At 40.7% G+C, this 18,126-nt stretch overlaps 1 protein-coding gene across 1 annotated transcript in view; it reads right to left on the bottom strand.

The window, feature by feature from the left end:
- The window catches only part of GPC5 (glypican 5), a 558,236-nt gene that overhangs the window by 171,148 nt on the left and 368,962 nt on the right, over positions 1-18,126 (bottom strand). Inside the window, exon 5 of the mRNA XM_075562716.1 lies at positions 5,200-5,325. Coding sequence (XP_075418831.1) covers positions 5,200-5,325 — 126 coding nt within the window. The remainder of the gene's footprint in view (positions 1-5,199; positions 5,326-18,126) is intronic.

The raw sequence follows: 18,126 nt of genomic DNA, 5'->3' as shown, positions 1-18,126 counted from the left end.
GGGGACATGGGATAGGAGGATGTGGGGGGAAAGGAAGTGGTGTTAACAAACTCATGGACAAGGTAACAACAAATGATCCAAATTGGTGGTGAGGTGGGTATGGGAGGCCTGGTGGGGCATGATCGAGAGTAATGTAACCAAGAGGAAATGCTGAAACCCAGGTGGGGACTGAACAAGATAGTGGGAAAAGAGGAAAATCAAGGGAAATAGAGGAAAGAGCTGAGAGGCAAAGGACATTTATAGAAGTCTAGATAAAGACATGTACATATTAAAATATATTTATATAAGAGGATGGGGAAATAGATCTATGTGCTTATATTTATAGATTTAGTATTAAGGTAGCACAAGGACATTGGGCCTCCACACAAGTACTCCCTCAATGCAAGAATACTTTCTTCTATTAAATTGGCATTCTATGATGCTCACTTTCCCAACACAATCTCTGGGGATAAAGCAGGTGAATGGCAAATGTGGTGAAGAAAGCTGATGGTGCCTGGATATCAAAAGATATAGTGTCTGGAGTCTTAAAAGTTTGAGGGTAGACGAATGGCCATCTAGCTCAGAAGCAACAAAACCCACATGGAAGAACACATCAGCCTGTGTGATCACGATGTACTGAGGGGATCAGTTATCAGGCATCAAATAACAAAAAAATCATATCATTGGGTGCACACCTCCATGATATGATCGCTGAAGACAAATGGGCGCATAAGCAAATGTGGTGAAGAAAGCTGATGGTGCCCGGCTATCAAAAGGTATAGCGTCTGGGGTCTTAAAGGCTTGATGGTAAACAAGCGGCCATCTAGCTCAGAAGCAACAAAGCCCACATGGAGGAAGCATACCAGCCTGTGAGATCACGAGGTGTCAAAGGGATCAGATATAAGTCATAATCAGAACAAAAAAATCATACCATAGTGAATGAAGAGGGGAGTGCAGAGTGGAGACCCACAGACCATTTGTTGGCTATTGGAGATTCCCTGGCATAGTGGTCTACGGGAGGAAGGTGAGGCAGTCAAAGTGCGATAGAGCCATGATGAGACATACAACTTTCCTCTAGTTCTTAAATGCTTCAACCCCCCCCCCCCACACACACACACTATCATGATCCAAATTCTACGTTGCAAATCTGGTCGACCATAGGATGTACAGTGGTACAGCTAGGAACTGGAAACAGGGAATCCAAGGCAGATGATCCCTTCAGGACTAGTGGTGTGAGTGGAGATTCTGGGAGGGTAGAAGGAGAGTGGGTTGGAAAGAGGGAACCGATTACAAGGATCTACATGTGATCTCCTCCCTGGGGATGGACAACAGAAAAGTGGGTGAAGGGAGATGTCAGACAGGGCAAGGTACGACAAAATAATATTTTGTAAATTATCAAGGGCTCATGAGGGAAAGGGTAGCGGGGAGGGAGGGGAAATAATGAGGAGCTGATGCCAGGGGCTTGGGTGGAGAGCAAATGTTTTGAGAATGATGATGACAATGAACAAATGTGCTTTACACAATTGATGTGTTTATGGATTGTGATAGAGTTGTATGAGCCCCTAATAAAACAATTTAAAAAAGAAAGAAAAATATGATGGTCTCCTCAGCACTGGGTTGATGCAAGTGGGCAGTATAGAAATGGGATACACATAATTGGGGTGATAAAGGCGTGACATGGTTGCCTTACAAACGTTCATAAGCTTACATCCTATGAATTTATTCACAGGATTATGGCATTAAGGTGTAGATGTTACTTAACTGCAATTGTTAGGTAAAGAACTGTGTACAGGTGACAAGTTGGGTGTATTTTTATAGTTAGGTTTCTTGTGCCAACCTGGTTGATATTCCCACACATGTGGGATTAATTGAAGGGTGGGGAGATACTGACTCTATGAGCTATGCCTTTTTTGTCCTCTGGTCTCTTGTTCTCTTATGGTCAGACCAGTGTTTGGCTGCCTTAGCTAGTTCTTTGCCTCACCTGGCAAGTTCCTATTCCTGCGAGGCATCCCTAAGGAGAAGCCACATGGACCTACCCTGATACAGCCCTGGGTGCTGGAGAAGCCTCGTGGAGACCCCTGCCGGCACTGACTCAGCTTTCGTCCTGCAGTCGGCATTATTGCTTGTGTTTTACAAATTTTAGGAGGACTTTATAGATCTGTGCCCTTGGACATATGGGCTAATGTCAGACTTATGGGTTTTGACTGGACTGGACTGGGATGCTTTCTTAATGTACACTTACCTTTTATATAAACCTCTCTCTTAAAAAATATGAGCGTGTATGACATTTCTGTAGTCTACCCAGATGGTTCCTTGGAAATAACAGTGGCAAAACTTATTCTCATATGCTTTGGGCATATTATCAGGAGAGACTATTCCCTGGAGAAGGACATCATGCTTGATAAAGTAAAGAGGTAGTGAAAATGGAGATGGATTGGCTCAATGGCTGGGAAAATGGTCCCAAGCTTTGAATATTTCATCTACTGACAGAGGATTACTCTGGGTCATGGCCAGTTCAAGGCACCTAACAACAGCATACCTTTTCCATTAGTTGACTTAAATTGTAATTCTATTCATGGTTCAACTAATTGGGTCTTTAAAAAATTGTTGTTATTGAAAAAGTTTTGTTATTTAGAGAATTAAATGAGTAAAAGATTGTGAAACCCCATAGCTCACTATGAAAACATTAACAGATCTGAAAAATGTTCATGGGGAAGAGCAACCAGATTATATTAGGGAATCAGAGGTATCTGAGGTTTTTCTGGTTGTCTAGGATTCAAGGAACCGGGAAGAAGCTTAGCTATCTATGAAATACGGATGAAAGAGAAGAAATATTCTCAAAGGATAAAATAGTTCAGTTAAAGTGATGAGTTAGAATGGTTATTTAGGCAACATTTAATTTAAGAGAAGGTGAGGCTTATTCCAGAAGAATGGAGTTGCACAAGGCTTTTGGAAGTGACTAAAGAAGGAGAATCTGAGAGGTGCTGAAGTGAAAGCACTCAGCTGCTGAGTCTACCTTTTGGAGCCCACCCAGAGGTGCAGCAGAACAAAGTCCTATTGATGTGCTTCAATATTACCTGTCATTCAAAATCCCATGGGGTGTTATTCTGACACAGGTGGTAAGATGTCCGCAAGTCAGTCAATTCCTCAGCAAGTGGTTTGTGGTTGGTTTAACAAATAGGCAGAAGAAAATGTGTAGGGAAATAGGAATGTGTGGAAATAAGAATACCGATTCTCATTCATTTCATCTAAAACAAACTCTGGATATATATATACCAAAGACCAGGCCGTTATGGGAAAAGCAGTATTATGCAAAAAAAATGGAGGTTGCGCGCATCTGATCTAAAAATGGAGGATGACTACAGCACTACATAACTGCCGGATTCCATCATGATATATCTGTCAAACCACCGAGAATCATGGCATATAATATTAAGCATTATAACCCACCTGGTAGCTCAGTGTTGCTTATTGCATGATGTGCATCTCAATTACACAAAATAGTTGAACAGTACTTTTACTGTTGTCATAAATGCCGAATATCAGCTAAGGAGATAGTTGGTAAGTGAGGAGTGGTATATGGAACATAATATATCCTTTAAATTCAAAATACTACTTATCAAAATAGGTTTTCTCATATCACTGATTTATCCCAAAACTCTTTCTATTAAAAAACAAACACAAATAGTCAATAGATTGCCAGGTGTTCTTGCCTATGGGATCTGCTGGCAGTTCATGCCACTGCCTTTTAGATTAACAGTCCCGAATTTAACCACTGTGCCATTAGAATTCATAATGATCAAAAATATATAAATCATTTTTATTATATACTTTCATATTTTAAATTAGGATCCCTGGTGGCACAACGATTGCTGAGCTACTAACTGCAGTTCAAATTCACCAGGACATCAATGGGAGAAAACGCCTGGTAATCTTGAGTTAAGATTACAGTTTAGGAAACCCATAGTGTAGTTTGACAATATGCTGCCGAGTTGCTAAACGTCGGAATCAATGAGATAGGACACAACAAGATATTTTAAAATAATTAGACAGCAGAGAAGTGGGTGAAGGGAGACATCAGATGGTGTAAGATATGACAAAATAATAATAATAATTTATAAAATCTCAAGGGTTCATGCGGCATAGGGGAGCAGGGAGGGAGGGGAAAACTGAGGAGCCGATAGATACCAAGAGCTCAAGTAGAAAGCAAATGTTTTGAGAATGATGATGGCAGAATATGTACAAATGTGCTTGACACAATGGGTGTATGTATGGATTGTGATAAGAGTTGTATGAGCCCCCAATAAAAAGAGTTGTACACGCCCCCAAGAAAAATCTATCATCACAAATAGAATTTTCCCCAATAAATGTTATAAATGGAGTCATCATTCCTCTGGTTAACTAAATGATTTCTCTTAATGTAGAGCAGATACATGCATTAGTAAGAAATATTAATACTTTCTCTGGGTTTTTTTCCAAACTACTCCAAATACAGTATACTTATCCAAACATAATACAAGTACTCCTTTTTCTATATTCTACAATAGTCTCCAAGAGCAACAATTCCAGGGACTAAACTCTGACCAATATTAAGAATATATTACAAGAATAATTTAAGACTTCCCGTAACAAAGGAGATTACTTGAAAATACAATCAGTTACAGGAAGCACAGAAAATAAATAATGAGGGAAAAGATTAAAAGTTAAATTTGATGGAGAACAATGGATAATATACAAATATTCTAATTATAAAATAAGCACAAAACTTATCTTTTGTGTTCTATAGGTATGGCACTTCAAGATTACTATAAAAGCTAGAAGTGCTAAAACACATATCCATATAACAATGAATCTTTGCACAGGCGTTCTCATTTAACTAAATGTCCTGACTTTCTGAATTCAGGTGGTCAGAGTTAAAATTAAAATAAAATATTTGATTTTTTTAAAAAGACAGATTAGATAGGAGGTACGGATGCATAACTTTAAAAATTAGGATTCTTGGGTAAATCAAGTTGCAAAGACCAAAACACATCACAGAATATTATTATATTTTTAAATCCTTAAAAAATTAAACTAAAGAAAAGAATTTGAAGTAGAGTATATTTTAATCCCTATGGCCTAGCTAAACGGAAGCAATCTACTTACAATTCAGGAAGACAACGCAAAAATGAAGACTGTAAGGAGTCACTGTATTTTCCCAGAGAGCTAAACGTAAAATACCTTTTTACAACATCTTCTCCATTCCAGCATGGGAGTCCGTCAGCGGCAGCTAATTCATGAACACAAAGCTGATCTGCTAGACCTCCGTAGAAAGTCCTGAACAATCGAAGGCTGTTGATAAATTCTCTGTATAAAAAACAAAGAAAGCAATTAATACCCCTAATCCATAAAGACGCCAGTGTACACGCTATTGACTGCCATATGTAATATTTAGAATGCAACTGTTTTTGTTTTCTGTCCTGGTTTTGGAATCGGTAGGTGGTACCAAATGTGAAAGCACTCCCTACGCTTGGAGGTTTGATTGTTTCCTGAGACTTCTTGGAAGAAAAGCTTGCTGATCTGTTTTAAAAATGTGTCACTGGAAAACCTATAGAGTGATAGGTCTGGTCTTACACGAATGCAGACACAGTAAGTCTCAATTCCCAATAACTAGCTTGGTTTAAGTATTTGGTTGTTGTTTTTTTTTTCCTAGGTATTGTATCATTTTCTAACAACCGAGGAAAATTATATTACCTTTTTCTAAAAAAATACTGAAAGTACTGGAATTTATTCTTTTGATGAATTATCACTCTGTGCATTTTAAATTTGTCAAGATTCAAGAAATCATGGATTATACACTGATCCACACACACACATACACACTCCAACACTGCCTAATGTATCCTCTCTAAAACACCCTGCTGGTGCCGATACCACAGTAATAGGAATTACTTCTCTTTCGGTTACAAAATGTCAGAGTTCTATAATGGTCTAAATAACTTTTCACTGATTAAAAGTTTAGTTAACTAGGGTTTTCTGTTCCTATCAAGAGTATCTTTTTTTGTGTCTAAGAATATAAATTAATATTTTTTCTCTGACTATTAAAAAAAACAACAACAGGTACCTAAGAGGTTTCAGAAGAATGGGAATATATTCATTAAAAGGAATATGTTTTAGTATATCAAGTAAGTGAGTTCTTACCCCTTCTTACACAACTCATTCCTGGTCTAATAATAGAAAAGAGATTCAACAAAAATGCAAAATTTTAAAAATTGTAAACCACCAAGACTTTTGAGGGCTAAAACCAAAATTTGGGGTTCCCAAGAACTTGAATTGTAGTATTTCAAAAGACCAAACACTGAGGACATTTCTGATTTTTTTTTTCAACAGAAAGAAATATTTTGGAAAACGAGATAATGGCCTATTCTGACTGAGACTAGATGTTTTTCAAACTAGAAAGAACACATAGGCCGCTGTGCCAACTCCAAACAGCAGAACAAATTGAAAGCTCCAGTGGGGAACCCCACCCAGGGGCCTCCGGCCCAGGACCCCTCTCTTCTGGGGAGCCCCCGGAGTTCCCCACTCCTACCGCACCTCCAGGGACCCGGCTGGTCCCTGTCCCTACCCTGGCCCAGCCTGGAGGAGCCTGGAGCCCCTCCTAGAGGCCCTACCAGCGCTGGCAGTGGCTGCAGTCAGGAAGATCCATGCTTATGATTCTCAGTGGAGAGTGAAAGCAGATTCATAATGAAAACGAGCCCCGGAGGCCACTGATTCTCAAGAGACTACACTGCCCCCTTCCTGTTCCAAATGCCCTGGGTGAAATCAGAATCTAACTCTGAACCACCCCACCATGCCCAACACCCAAGTGGTGGCCCTCCCCAACCATAACCGCCAAATGAAAAGAGAGTGGCAAGCGTGGGCCCAACAAGTTCATCCTCGTCAGTGTGGGGCAGGGGGTGGGGACAGGGTGCTCTGGGGGAGTGGGGGAGCCCCCACCCACCCGCCAGAGCTCCCACTTCCAGAGCAAGCCAGCAGCGAAACCAAGAGGGCAGAAGTAATCACCCTGGGACCAAAGCCCACAGCCAGGGATGTGAATCTTCCTAGACCACGTAGCGCCCTTCCCAGGCAGCTATGGGAGAGCTGTGATACGTGACTTTGAAGGCAAAGGGGTGAGGATCCCTGCCTTTCCTCGCAGGCAGCAAGGTTCACAGTCAGGCCTGTTGACGCGGTACAGTCTGCGCCAAGGGCAAGACTGGTCCTCCGCCAGAAGGGGTCCACATCCTTTGGACACCACTGAAAGGGTTGTCATAACTTAGTATTTCTGTGGTCGCCTTTATTTTGGAAAAGAGTATAGTCTTTCTATTTCTCCTTTCCATTCACCCTATGTAGAAATCTTTGTGTTTTTTTGAACATTTTGTTGGGGGCTCTGCAGCTCTTGTCACGATTTATGCATCGGTCCATGTGTCAAGCACATTTGTTGCCTTCATCATTTGCAGGACCTTTTCTTTCTATGAAGTAGAATTCTTAATGAAGGAATCAAATTGAAGCAGACCAGGAAAAATAGAATGAATGGAAGGAAAGCAATCTTTAGAAACATTGATATATGAGTGAAATTTGACAGTCATGAAATTGGATCACTCATTGGACTGTATTCATTTGTTAATGTATTTTTGTTCCTTTTTCTTGTTAGCACAGATTTTATATATATATATATTCTACTTAACTCAGTTCTCTATAATAGAAAATAAATCTCTTCATTTGAGCTATCTTCCCACTAATTGAAATGCATAAACAAATACAGATGATCTTGCTTCAGCTGTGTTAGTCCAGGTTGACTAGAGAAACAAATTCATAGACGCTCATATGTGTGTAAGAAAGAGCTTTCTATACAAGAGCAACTACATATTGAGAAACTACCCATCCAAGTCCAGATCAAGTCCATAAATCCAATATTAGCCCCTATGTCCAATACTAGTTCATAAATTCCTTTTTAGACTCATGCATGCAGTAATGCAAAGGCCAGTGGGTGAAAAGTCTTGTAGATCCAGTGGCAGTGGAAGGCTCTCAGTGCTGGCATGGGTCTCCACGTGGCTCCTCCAGTTCTGGGACTCTAGCTCCATCAGCATAACTCCGTGTGGCTTGACAGAAGGAATATCTAGCAGAAAGTGTGTGTGTTCCGCCTCCTGTGAGCTACTTATCTCCACAGTGCCTCCAAAGAGGTCATCCAGCTGAAAACTGATTGACAGGCTAAACTCGACCCCTTCACTCTTAATCATCTCAAGCTGGCACCAGATTATGTAACTACTGCAGGTACTAAAACAATAATTCAGGCAGCAGACTTTATGGGAGAAGTAGAATTTAATAAATGTAGGAATATATGTTTATGATCATAAATTCTATTCACTATAAATGACCCCTTGTTGTAATCAGAATCTAGAAATAGGCAAACATGGCTAAAATATTTAGAGATCAAAACTCATGGTGTCAAAATGAATAAATTTTCTCATGTGCCTCATATCTTTTATGCCATTTTTTGTGAATGGTACCCTTGTTTTATTTTTCCTTTAACAACACATCATTTCAAGATGAGCATTGTGTTTATATTTTCCATTCTCTCCCCAAACACTACTGCCAATACGCAAACCCAGGTCTTATCATCTTTCTTTGAAATTATCTCATAAGGGATAGATAGCTTCCATGTCTTTCTTTTCTATCTTCCATCTTCAATGAGACTCAATTTTTATACCTCAGTCTGACAGTACACGTACAATGTCACTCATTTCTTTAAAGTTCAATAAAGGCTGTCTGTTGTCTCTTCAAACATCTTGGAAAGGCTCATAAATCACCATTCTACCTTTCCAGCTTCAATTTCAGCAGCAACCCCAAACATATTTTAAGGTTCTATAAAACCTTGCTCTTTGTTCTTCTGTCTGAAGGAAATGCCTTTTTATTTTATTATAAAAGATGTCCGCTCATTTAATGTCTCAATTTGGCTGGGTCGTGGTTTGGGAGTTAGGATATAGTCATCCTGAAAGATGACAAGACAATCACTTCCATGATGAGATTTGCTATGAACACTCAATCAGATGAAAGAGATTTTCCTTGGGGGGTCTGGCCTGCATCAGAGATCTATGCACGTTCTAGGAAATCTGTCGAGTTTTTTGTTTTTTACTTCCTTTGAATCCAACACCAATTTTTCATCATCTGACCTCTGGTTCTTGGGACTTGAGCCAGCAGCTTGCCATATTGGGATTCCTTAGCCTCCATAGCCTGGGAACCAATAGGCTGCCATCTTACCTTCTTCAGTTTCTGCAACAACCCATGAAACAACTACCTACTGTCTGATCTGCCCATCTTGGGATTGGCAGCCCCTACAGCTAAAAGGAATTTGGAGAAGTCTCAGTTTTATGTCGAACCCATAGAATTGAGAATTCCTAGCCTCTACAATCATGTGTGATCTATTTCCTTGTGATATATATTCACATGAAGGAATTTTTTTAAAGCTCGAGAAAAAGTAAAATTAAAAGATAATGGATTTGGGCATAATTTTTTTTTGAAGAATACACACACAAGTTTCAGTGGTTTTGCTTCTCTAGAGAAGCTGGGCTAAGATGATCAACTGTCATTGATTCATGATAAAATAGAATAAGTATTATTGAGTGTTTAGTTCTGTGTTGGCAGTAGGAATTCATAGACAGACAAGGGAGCCCTAGTGTTCTAGAATACATAGTCTGGTGAAAATCCACATCAATAATATTTGTTGTTATAAGATGCCATCAAGTAAGTTCTGACTAATAGCCACCCTATGTACAACAGAAAGAAACGCTGCCTGGTACTGTGTCATCTTCACAATTGTTCTTATGTTTGAGCCCATTATTGTAGCCACTGTGTCCATCCATTTGGTACAGTCAATGAAATACAAGTCAACTCTTTCTGATATGCTCTGCTTTGAGTCACTTTCCATCTGACATCAGCAGTGATATCCCTTGTTCCATGTTCTCATCTGAATCCAGTCTGAATCTCTGGCAGTTCCCTGTCCATATATGACTGCAACTTTTGATGGGTGACATTCAGCAATTTTTACTTAGATGGTATATTAATGATATAGCTCATTTGAACATTTTGTTGGGTCATTTTTCTTTGGAATGGGTACACACATGGACCTCTTCCAGTCAATTGGTCAGGTAGCTGTTTCCTGGCAGATGAATTTGTGCTTCCAGTGCTTCATCAGTGGAAGAGACCCCAGTGCTTACTAAAACATTTCAATTGGTATTCTATCAATTCTGGAAGCCTTGTTTTTGGTGACATTGAACTTCGTCCCTCAATACCAATGGTTGTTGATCATATGCTACCTCTTGAAATGGTTGAATGTCAATTATTTCTTTTAAGAATAGAGATATTGTATATTCTTTCCATCTTCTTTGATGATACTGCATAATTCAATATTTTGTATATTACATCTTTCAATATTGAAACTTGAGGCTTGGATTTTTTCTAGTTCTTTCAGTTTAAGATAAGCTGAATGTGTTCTTCCTTTGTAGTTTTCTAACTCTGTCTTGGCACATTACAACACCAATACAGTGTTAAAATAACCACCTATGAGTGTAGAGGAATAATCAAGATATACATAGAAAATATAGGAGTACTTCAGTTTTAAAAGTTGAACAATATTTAGAAAGGTGCAAGCAGATAAATGACTCATAGATATAAAACAGAGTAACCACCAATGAAGAATGTGTGTTCATAGAATTGCGTTCAACTCAACTTAGCTAGCACTATTGGGAATGACAACAAAATGTAGGTGCTCAGATCACCACCAGCTTTATTAATCATTATAAAGTATCTTTATGTTACTAAAAAAGCAGTGGAAGTCATTAAAAGTTTCAAGAAAGCAAATGACTTCATCATTATGATTATTGTGTAGACGTCGGAAATTATGGGAGTCACTAAGAGCTCAGGGGAAAAATTCAAATTCACTAAAAATAAAATCAATGCCTATGAGTTGATTCAACAGAGAAGGAAGAGGGGGATGAGGGTAATCCATAAAAGCTGTCAGTAAATGAAAGAATAAGTGAAATCTTCCAAAGACACTGTGAATATGGGATTAAGGAGTAAGTAAGTATTTTAGGAAAATTTCTGATTGCTTTCCACCACCCACCTCCTGAGGCAACTGGGAAGAATGTTATATCATTCACTGAAAGAAATAAAGGGAAATATTGTCTTCTCAGTGTCCCACATTATACTTATAATTATACTTGCCCTGTCAGATATCTCCATTTCCAATGGCAAATATAATTTTCTACAATACTATAATAATCTTATTATATTTTATTGGTTTTCTCAATCTAGAACAAAAGACCCTGGTGTGTGTATGTGTGTGTTTGCATGTGTATATACATATCTATTGCTTGTTTATATATATGTTTTGCTTGTTTAGTTTTGTTTAGTTCTATATAGAGAGAGAACTATGCTTATGGCACATAGAAGACTAAAATCAAGCACACCTGTTTAATGTAGCTTCATTTCACTAAGCAAATAGTACTTTTACCCCCTTTACAAATGGAAGGTTTGTAGCTTCCTGCTTCAGACAGGTCTGTCACGATCACTTTCCCAGCAGCATGTGCTCACTTTGTGACTGCATCAAGTTCTGTCATTTTCATACTATATCAAACTTTGTAGCAATGGTATTCCACATTGCATACACTACAATATAATAGTGCAATAACTTATACATCTACTAGGAAATTCAAATAAATTTATTTGACTTGTTTTATTGTGACCTTAGTTTTGTTGTGGTCTGAGACTGAGCCCACAGTATCGATAATGCATGCCGGAAAGTAGGTTTTTAATTAATAAATGAGTTAAAATAATTAAGAGTTAAATAGTTAGATATTAAATCCATTCTAAATATATTCAACTAGATAATTCATTGAAATATAAAGAAGGAAAGCTCAAGTTGAACAGTGTATTTCCAACTTAATAATTAAAAAACATCATCTCAGGTGTGAATGCATTATCCCGGCGTGGAGGAGGGAACCGGTGGAGAGGTCTGGGAGGCAGGCCCCAGCACCATAAATTAAGTGGATTCCTGCCCCTCCCCCGAAAAGAACTTGTTCCAAAGGACGACATTGACCCTGCAGCTATGGGAGATGGTCATATTTGACCAGAGCACACGGGAGCAGATGAAGGGGCAGGAGGAGAGAGTGGAGCACAGCCTGGCCCACCAGGCCGTGATGATGATGTTCCTGAGTAGAGCAGCCAGTCCACAGAGAGAACAACATGGCTGGCCCTACTATGAGACATGATGCCCCTCAGTGACTAAGGGCGATACAGGGGACAGCACCGGAGACACAGTGTGGGAATTGCACCTGACCTGATCCCACCACACCGAGGCAATGCACTGGGGGAGTGCAGCGGAACAGCAAGGGAATGGAGTGGCAAGGTCCCCAGGGAATGCTGAAAGTGGACTTTGGGGCCAGGGCGTGGTGCCCCAACAGACTGGACTGGAAAACGCTCCTAAGGGCCAGCAAAGATCCCTGAACTAACTACAAGCTTTTCTCTTGTGAACTGTTTTGTTCTGTTCTTTTTCAGTGGTTTGTTTTGGTTGTGTTGTTGTCCGGTTATATACTGTTGCTTTGTGTTCCTCTGTCTAGTTTTTGTGCATGTTAGTGACTCCACAGGTCTGTCTGAATAGGACAGGCTGGATGAACTATCTGGAGGAAAAACAACGGGACCGACAGTTCCGGGGGGACTTGGGGTGGGGGGTAGGGGAGGTAAGGAAGTGGTGTTAACAAACCCAGGGACAAGGGAAAAACATGGGACCCCAAAGGGTAGAGAAGGGGGAGTGGCAGGCCTGGTGGGAAATGATCAAGGGTAAGGTTGCTTAGAGAAGAGGTATACTCTAGCCCAGGTGGCAATGAAGCATGGTAGTAGGGCAGGAGGAAGGTCAAGGGAGATGGAGGAAAGAGCTAGGAGTCAAAGGGCATTCATGGAGGTCTAGACAAAGACATGTACATGCAAATATATATAGGAGGATGGGGAAATAGATCTTTGTGTCTATATTTATAGGTCAAGTATTAAGGTGGCGGAAGGACCTTGGGCCTCTACTCAAACACTCCCTCTATGCATGAATACCTTCTTTTATTAAATTGGAACTCTATGATGCTCACTCTCCCGACACAACAGCTGGAGCCAACATGGGTGAACAAGTAAATGTGGTGAAGAAAGCTGATGGTGCCCGGCTATCAAAAGAGATAGTGACTGGGGTCTTAAAGGCTTGAAGATAAACAAGCGGCCATCTAGCTCAGAAGCAACAAAGTCCACATGGAAGAACACACCAGCCTGTGTGATCGAGTGGTCCCAAAGGGATCAGTTACCAGGCATCAAAGAACAAAAAATCATATCATTGACTGCACACCTCCATGATAGGATCGCTGAAGACAAATGGGTGCATAAGGAAATGTGGTGAAGAAAGCTGATGGTGCCCGGCTATCAAAAGAGATAGTGTCTGGGGTCTTAAAGGCTTGAAGGTGAACAAGCGGCCATCTCGCTCAGAAACAAATAAGCCCACATGGAAGAAGCACACCGGCCAGTGCGATCACGAGGTGCCCAAGGGACCAGGTATAAGGCATCATGCAAAAAAAAAAAAAAAAAGATATAAGTGTGTGTATGTATGTGTATTTATGTGTATATGTATATATGTATGTGTATATATATATTATATTAAATGAAGGGGGAAGTGCAGAGTTGAGACCCAAGGCCCAAGTGTCAGCCAATGGAGATCCCCTCATAGAGGGGCTTAGGAGAGGAGATGGGTTAATTAGGGTGTGAGGTAGTATCGATGAAGAACACAGCTTTCCCCCAGATCCTGGATGCTTCCTCCCCCCAACTACCATGATCCGAATTCTACCTTGCAGGGCTGGATAGGACAGAGGCTGTACACTGGTACATAGGAGGGTTGGAGATACAGGGAATCCAGGGTGGATGATACCTCCAGGACCAAGGGAGTGAGGGACGATGCTGGGAGAGTGGAGGGTGAGTGGGTTGGAAAGGGGGAACTGATTGCAAGGAGCCACATGTGACCTCTTCCCTGGGAGAGGGACAGCGGAGAAGGGGGGAAGGGAGACCCCGAATAGGGCAAGATATGACAAAATAACGAGGTATAAATTACCAAGGGCATATGAGGGAGGGGGGAAAAGGGAGGGAGGGGGGGAAAAAAAGGAGGACCTGATGCAAGGGGCTTAGGTGAAGAGCAAATGCCTTGAGAGTGATTGGGACAGGGAGTGTATGGGTGTGCTTTGTACAATTGATGTATGTATATGTATGGATTGTGGTAAGAGTTGTTGGAGTCCCTAATAAAATGTAAAAAAAAAAAAAAAAAAAAAGAAAATGATTAGGGCAAAATATGTACAGATGTGCTTTATACAATTGATGTATGTCTATGTATGGATTGTGATAAGTGTTGTATGAGCCCCTAATAAAATGTTTAAAAAAAAAAAAAACATCATCTCAGATCTCATCAAAATGCAATTTTGGCTGAATTCAGCAAGATGGTGCCCAGGTAAGCAGCTCACATGGGGAGCTCTATGGAAATCGGTGAGTCTGGAGATTGGGAGGCCCAGTAGGGTATCCATGTCTGAGGGTTAGTCTCCATGAAAACCCGGAGCACTTCCCCAAACCAGGAAAATCCCCTATACCCGCTGAAAAACCTCAATACCTACAAACTTGTGTAATGTGTACCTCGGGCTGCATCACCTGCACCACCGCATATCCCACCATGGGAAGCACCCATCTGTTTTCCACCCAATCGCAGATCTTCCAGCCATGGCTTGACACACACCCTACAATGCTGCTATCGCCCCACAGATTTCACCACCATGTCCAGGACCCAACTACAATCCATATGCAACCTCTCCCACCACACCAAAGCCCTTACCCTGTTCATGTATGGCTTTTACTGTGGTGCCCGGCACCTTCCTGCCACTTGCCAGCAGCCTAACACCCACTGAGCCTGGTCCCTTTCAGCCACTAGCATGAAACTTTTCTCCATGAGCCCAGCACCTTCCCACTATCCATGCGTGGCTCCCTCCATTGCCTCTAGTGGCCTCCTGCTGCACCCCCCCCTCCATGGACACCCTCTGTCCAGTCTCCCTGAGAAGGCCATCATCAAAATTCCCTCCAAAAAAGGGAATCCTGGGTGACTAGGGAAAGAGTGAAACTCCAGTGAAATAAAGCAGTAGCCGCCCCCCTAGCACAGCTGGCTACAGGCAGTCTGCAGAAGCATTCTTACCAGCCTCCTAAAGAGAAAGCCCAGGGATCTTTGACAACTGAGGAAATGGTACCAAGCTCCTGCAAAACAACATGCAGACAGTAACATGCCTCAACACCCTCAATGAAAAAACAGGACAAACAAAATATAATGTTGGAGAAAGTTCTGAGCCTAAAGACATGCATAGAAGAAGCAAATGTTGATCTACCAGAAAAAAAAGAAATCTTCAGAATGTTCCTTGGAGTCATACTGGATATGAGGGAAGCAATATAGGAGAAGGATGAAACAATGGAGAAAACAAAGTCCAGGTAACAAAGGGATGAGGTAACAAAAACAAATAAGTTAACGGACTTAAACAACAGACTAAAAGAAGCAGAGAACAGAACTGACAACCTCTGAAATAACCAGGCAGATGTCAACAAACAGAAAAGACTGTCAAACAGGATAATCAAAGAAATTGAAAAAAATGAGAACAATGTCTGACTCTATAAAGAGGAGCAACATTTGAATAATTGGAATTCCAGAAAAAGACACGATGAAGAAGTCAACTGCCAAAATAGGGAGGGAATCCCTGGAAGAAAACTGCCACAACTTAATAAATGAGAATCAGGCAACCATTGTTGAAGCAGAAAGGACTCCAACTAGGCAGAACCCCAGGAAGAATTCACCAAGTCATGATAGTGAAATTATCCAAGTTTGAGGAAAAGGGGAAAATTATAAGAAGAGGAAGAGGGGTTGGGGGGAGAGGCAGTCACCTACAATGGTACTCAGATAAGAATATGTTCAGACCTATTACCAGATACCATGGAGAAGAGGTGAGTGTGGAGTAACATTTTCTGAAAGTTGAAAGAGTAAAATGTCAACTAAAGAATCTTCTACTCAGCCAAACTATTAAGATAGACAGGGAAGTAAAAATCTTATCAGACAAGGAAAAATGTCAAAGAATTCATTAAAAGAAACCCAGTGCTACAAAAACTTCTTGCCAATCCACTGTGATAAGAGAACAACATTCACCAAGCACAAACAGGAGACCAACACATAGAGCAACTCTACCTAGAAGTCAACACACTGAAAACAACCCTAAAGATAACATTAGCTCAACAGTGAAAAGAAGGCAAGAATGAATCCCCTACACATAGAACATACTGATAAGGAGGGAGGTAGGAAAACACCCCCCAAAAGTTATGAGATAACATCAAAGACTCCACAGATGGATGTAATAATTCTGAATATCAATGGTCTGAACTCATGCATTAAAAGACAAAGACTAATACCAATAGATGCAGAAAAAGCATTTGACAACATCTTCAGTGTTTAAGACACTCAAGAAGATAGGAATTTAAGGGAAATTCCTCAAGCTAATACAGTCTATATATGAAAAACCAACAACCAATGTGTTAGTTGATGGAGAAAAGACAAAAGCAATCCCACTTAAAAGGGGACTAGATAAGGATGCCCCTTGTCCCCACTCTTATTTAACATCATACTGGAGATCTTAGCTAACAACATACGGCAAAGAAAAGAAATCAAAGGTCTGGGGAAGGAAGAGGTGAAACTATTGTTATTCACAGGTGATATAATTTATTTTTTGGAAAATCCACAACTCCACAAAGGGAATACTGGAAGCAATAGAGGAATATGGCAGAGTGTCAGGACACAATATCAACAAACAAAAGTCTATCAGACTGTTATACGTTTCGGACAAGAACACATAAGGGGGGATCAAAAAGGTAGTAACCTTCACAACAGCCAAGCACAAATTGAAATATCTAGGGATGCACTTCATTAAAACAAACAGGAAAATTACACAACACCATTACAAGGAAAATTATGAGGAAAATTACATAATGCTATTACATGAAGAAACTACATAACACTATTACAAGAATGAAGAGTAACCTCCACAAATGGAAGAATACCCCAAGCTCATGGATCAGAAAATGCAATATAGTAAAATGTCAGTTCTGCCCAAGGCACAATATAAGTTTAATGCTATCCCGATACAAATACCATCATCTTTCTTCAAAGAATTGGAAAAACTGATAACCAACTTCATATGGAGAGGGAAGAAGTCCTGAATTAGCAGAGATCTTCACAAGAATGACTGACAGAGTGGGAGAGCTTGCTTTCACAAGAATGACAGAGTGGAGAGGTGCTACAGCTATTATACAGCCACAATGGTCAAAATAGTGTGGTATTGGTATAATGACAGATACTCAGACCAATGGAAAAGAACTGAATCCCCAGAAATAAAATCATCAGTATACAAACAGCTGATCTGTATAAGGGCCCAAAATATATCCAATGGGAAGCAGATGCCATCTTCAATAAGTGGTGCTGAACAAAATGGTTATCTACCTGCAGAAAAATGAAGCAAGACCCTTACCTCACTCCATGCAGAAGAATAAATTCAATGTGGATCACAGACCTTGAGTTAAAACCCAAAACCAATAGAGCTATCGATGAGAGAATTGGGACAAACCTGAGAACTTTGGTGCAGAGGACCACATAGCATGACGCCCCTTATAAGACATGACGCCCCTCACTGACCCATGGCACTGCGGGGGACAGCACTGGAGACACAGTGTGGGAATTGCACACAACTTGATCCCGCCACACCTAGGCAAAGCACTGGGGGAGTGCAGCGGAGCAGCAAAGGAATGGAACAGCAAGGTCCCCAGGGAATGCTGAAGGAGGACTTTGGGCCCAGGGCGTGGTGCCCCAACAGACTGGACTGGAAAACACTCCTAAAGGCCAACAGATGATCCTTGAACTAACTACAAGCTTTTCTTTCTTGTTGTGTTGTGTTTTGTTCTTTGTCAGTGGTTTGTTGCTGTTGTTGTTTTGTTGTATATTGTTGCTTGGTGAGTCACAAATTAACGAATGGGATATACTGAAGA

Source organism: Tenrec ecaudatus, chromosome 11 (assembly GCF_050624435.1).
Source record: "Tenrec ecaudatus isolate mTenEca1 chromosome 11, mTenEca1.hap1, whole genome shotgun sequence".
Lineage (NCBI taxonomy): Eukaryota > Metazoa > Chordata > Mammalia > Afrosoricida > Tenrecidae > Tenrec > Tenrec ecaudatus.
This window is presented reverse-complemented; position numbering and strand designations above follow the sequence as displayed.